Source organism: Gadus chalcogrammus, chromosome 21 (assembly GCF_026213295.1).
Source record: "Gadus chalcogrammus isolate NIFS_2021 chromosome 21, NIFS_Gcha_1.0, whole genome shotgun sequence".
Classification (NCBI taxonomy): Eukaryota; Metazoa; Chordata; class Actinopteri; order Gadiformes; family Gadidae; genus Gadus; species Gadus chalcogrammus.
Window position 1 is genome coordinate 15,580,639 of NC_079432.1, and position 2,461 is coordinate 15,583,099.

Sequence of the window (2,461 nt, forward strand, 5' to 3'; positions counted from 1 at the left end):
AGATACCGGTGGCAAAGGTTTTGGGGTTGAGGGTTAAGGGTTAGATGTCACGAATTTAAGGTAGGGTAGGCAATTTATTTTTGCTGAAATTCTCTTTCCACCGCGTCAGCAATCAATAAATCAAACACTCAAACACCCTAATAATTAAACTTTTCTATTATAAAAAGGAAACTCACCTTCCGGGCTACCTGCCGCACGCTGCCTGTGCACTCATTGCACATGAGCAGAGTCTCCCACAATGCTATGCAGAACTATTTTTAAACCTAGCCAGCTGGTCACTTGTTATTGGGGAGTTAAAGGAGGACTGGGATTTTATCGTTTGTATACTTAAAATCGTGCTCTTGCTGGTTTCTCCAAATTGCCTTCCCTGCCTTTAAGGGTTGAGGGACAGGTGATGGGGTGAGGGGCAAGCTCTTTGGGATTTAGGTTTAATTGTTAGGAAATAAGGGTTATATGCCAGGGACCAAGGGTTAGATTTGAGGGACTAGGGGTTCGATTTGAGGGATTAAGGGGATGGGGATGGATGTTAAAGCCTAAGTGTTAGATGTTAGGGACTAAGTGTTAGATGGTAGGAACTATGGGTTAGATGTTAGGGACTATGTGTTAGATGGTTCAGATTTAGGGTTAGAGGTTATGGACTTAGGGTTAGATAAAGTGATTAAGGGCATGGGGATGAGTGATTAGGGTGAGGGGCTAGATGTTAACGGCTATTGGTTAAATGTTAGGGACTAACAGTTAGATGGTAGGGACTAAGGGTTAGATGTTAGGGACTAAGGGTTAGATGTTAGGGACTAACAGTTAGATGGTAGGGACTAAGGGTTAGATGTTAGGGACTAACAGTTAGATGGTAGGGACTAAGGGTTAGATGTTAGGGACTAAGGGTTAGACGTTAGGGACTAAGGGTTAGATGTTAGGGACTAAGGGTTAGATGTTAGGAACTAAGGGTTAGACGTTAGGGACTTAATGTTAGACGTCAGGGACTAAGGGTCAGTAAGGGGCGGGGGACAGGTGATGGGCGTCATGGTGATGGGCGTCATGGTGGTGCGCGTGGTCCACAGAGTTCTGCTGTTCCCTCAACAGCTGCTGGACGGCAGCCAACAGGGCGGCCTGCACCACCGCCTGAGCGGCCAGCACCAGCCCGTCAGCATCCCCCCCTCCTCCACCCTTGACCTCCCAGTCCACCTCCACCTCCACGCCGACCTCCAGCGGCGACTCGTCCTCCGGCGCGGGCGCTTCCCAGACGCACGCACCGCCTTCCCAATCGCACACGCCATCTTCCTCGCCGCTGTTGAGGCGTATCAGCGGCACCACGAGGACCGCGTTCACAGGGAAGGGAGCTCGGGCAGGAGGGTGGTCCTCAGTAACACTAGCAACACCATCCCCAACACGATGGAGGCCATTGAACAGTGCAGGGGTCATCGCCTCTTCTTCTTCTGCAGAAGTGCCATCTGAGGGGCTGGCCTTGTCGTCGAGAAGCTGGTCAGCGGTTGCCACGGCGGTGTTGGTCAGGTCATTATGGGCTGTGGAGGGTGGTGGGAGGTGGTTCTCTGCTGGGTCAGGTGACCCGTCCGTCAGTCTCTGCTCCTGGGCCTGGGGGTCCGGCCGCTGGGGGTCCACCTCTGATGCCGGTTCAAAACATCCCAGCTGGGATTCCGTCGCGGCCTCGGGCTCCTGCACACTCATCTCCATGGTGACGTCGTCGAGGTCCGAGCGATGCTTCAGAACGTGCCTCGCCTCGTCCAGGACAGCTTCGGGCAACCACGGGACGTCTCTGTCGTTGTTGTTCTCCAGGGCGACCCTCTGGGGGTTGTCCCGTCCGCAGTTGGTCCCCTCCTGGGTGCAGCCCGGCCGCCCCGAGGCGCCCGGGCTGCTGTGTAGTTGTTGGCGTGTTTCGCTCGCGTCCTCCGCGGCACAACGGGGCCCCGCCCCCCCGTCCCGCCCCCTGCTGGAGGGCAGGAGGCGGCGCAAAAGAGTCAGTCCGGGGAAGCGTCTCTTCCTCTTCGCGCCCTCGCTGGACGGGCCCATCTGCTCCCCGGGGCACCCGGGGGTGCTGCCCTCCGGGCGCGGCCGCCGTCGTCTCCTGAGGCAGGTGAAGAACACCCGCCTCCACACCCCCTTCTGGGTCTTCCTCGTACCCCTGCCCGCCTCCTCCGTCACCTCCTCCTTCTGAGAACAGCTCCCCCTGGTGGTCGGGACGTCGACACCGGAGCACACTTCTGCTTCTTCTCGGACCTCTTCTTGCATGCCGGAGACTCCTCCCCCCTCGCCAACTCCTCCTTCAGATGCCTGTCTTCTATTGGCTCGGCTCTCGGAACCCTTCCTGGTCATCCCGAGCCGGAGTATTCTGGCCGGGCCCGTCAACTTCTTCTTCGTCTCCGCCTTGTCACCCCCCTCTGTCGCCATGGTATTGGTCTCCACAGCAACGCTGAGTATATCACAAGGTTAGTGAGGTGCTTGGTTT

At 56.5% G+C, this 2,461-nt stretch overlaps 1 protein-coding gene across 4 annotated transcripts in view; it reads right to left on the bottom strand.

The window, feature by feature from the left end:
* Window positions 1-560: 560 nt before the first annotated feature.
* Window positions 561-2,461, bottom strand: part of LOC130374213 (uncharacterized) — a 2,940-nt gene continuing 1,039 nt past the window's right edge. For 2 of the 4 annotated variants that reach the window (XM_056580867.1, XM_056580870.1), the window contains one exon: window positions 561-2,461. This exon is cut by the window's right edge and continues 54 nt beyond it. In XM_056580867.1, coding sequence (XP_056436842.1) covers window positions 988-2,403 — 1,416 coding nt within the window. In that variant the 5' untranslated portion in view covers window positions 2,404-2,461 and the 3' untranslated portion in view covers window positions 561-987. The other 2 variants (XM_056580872.1, XM_056580871.1) reach the window with 1 other exon arrangement.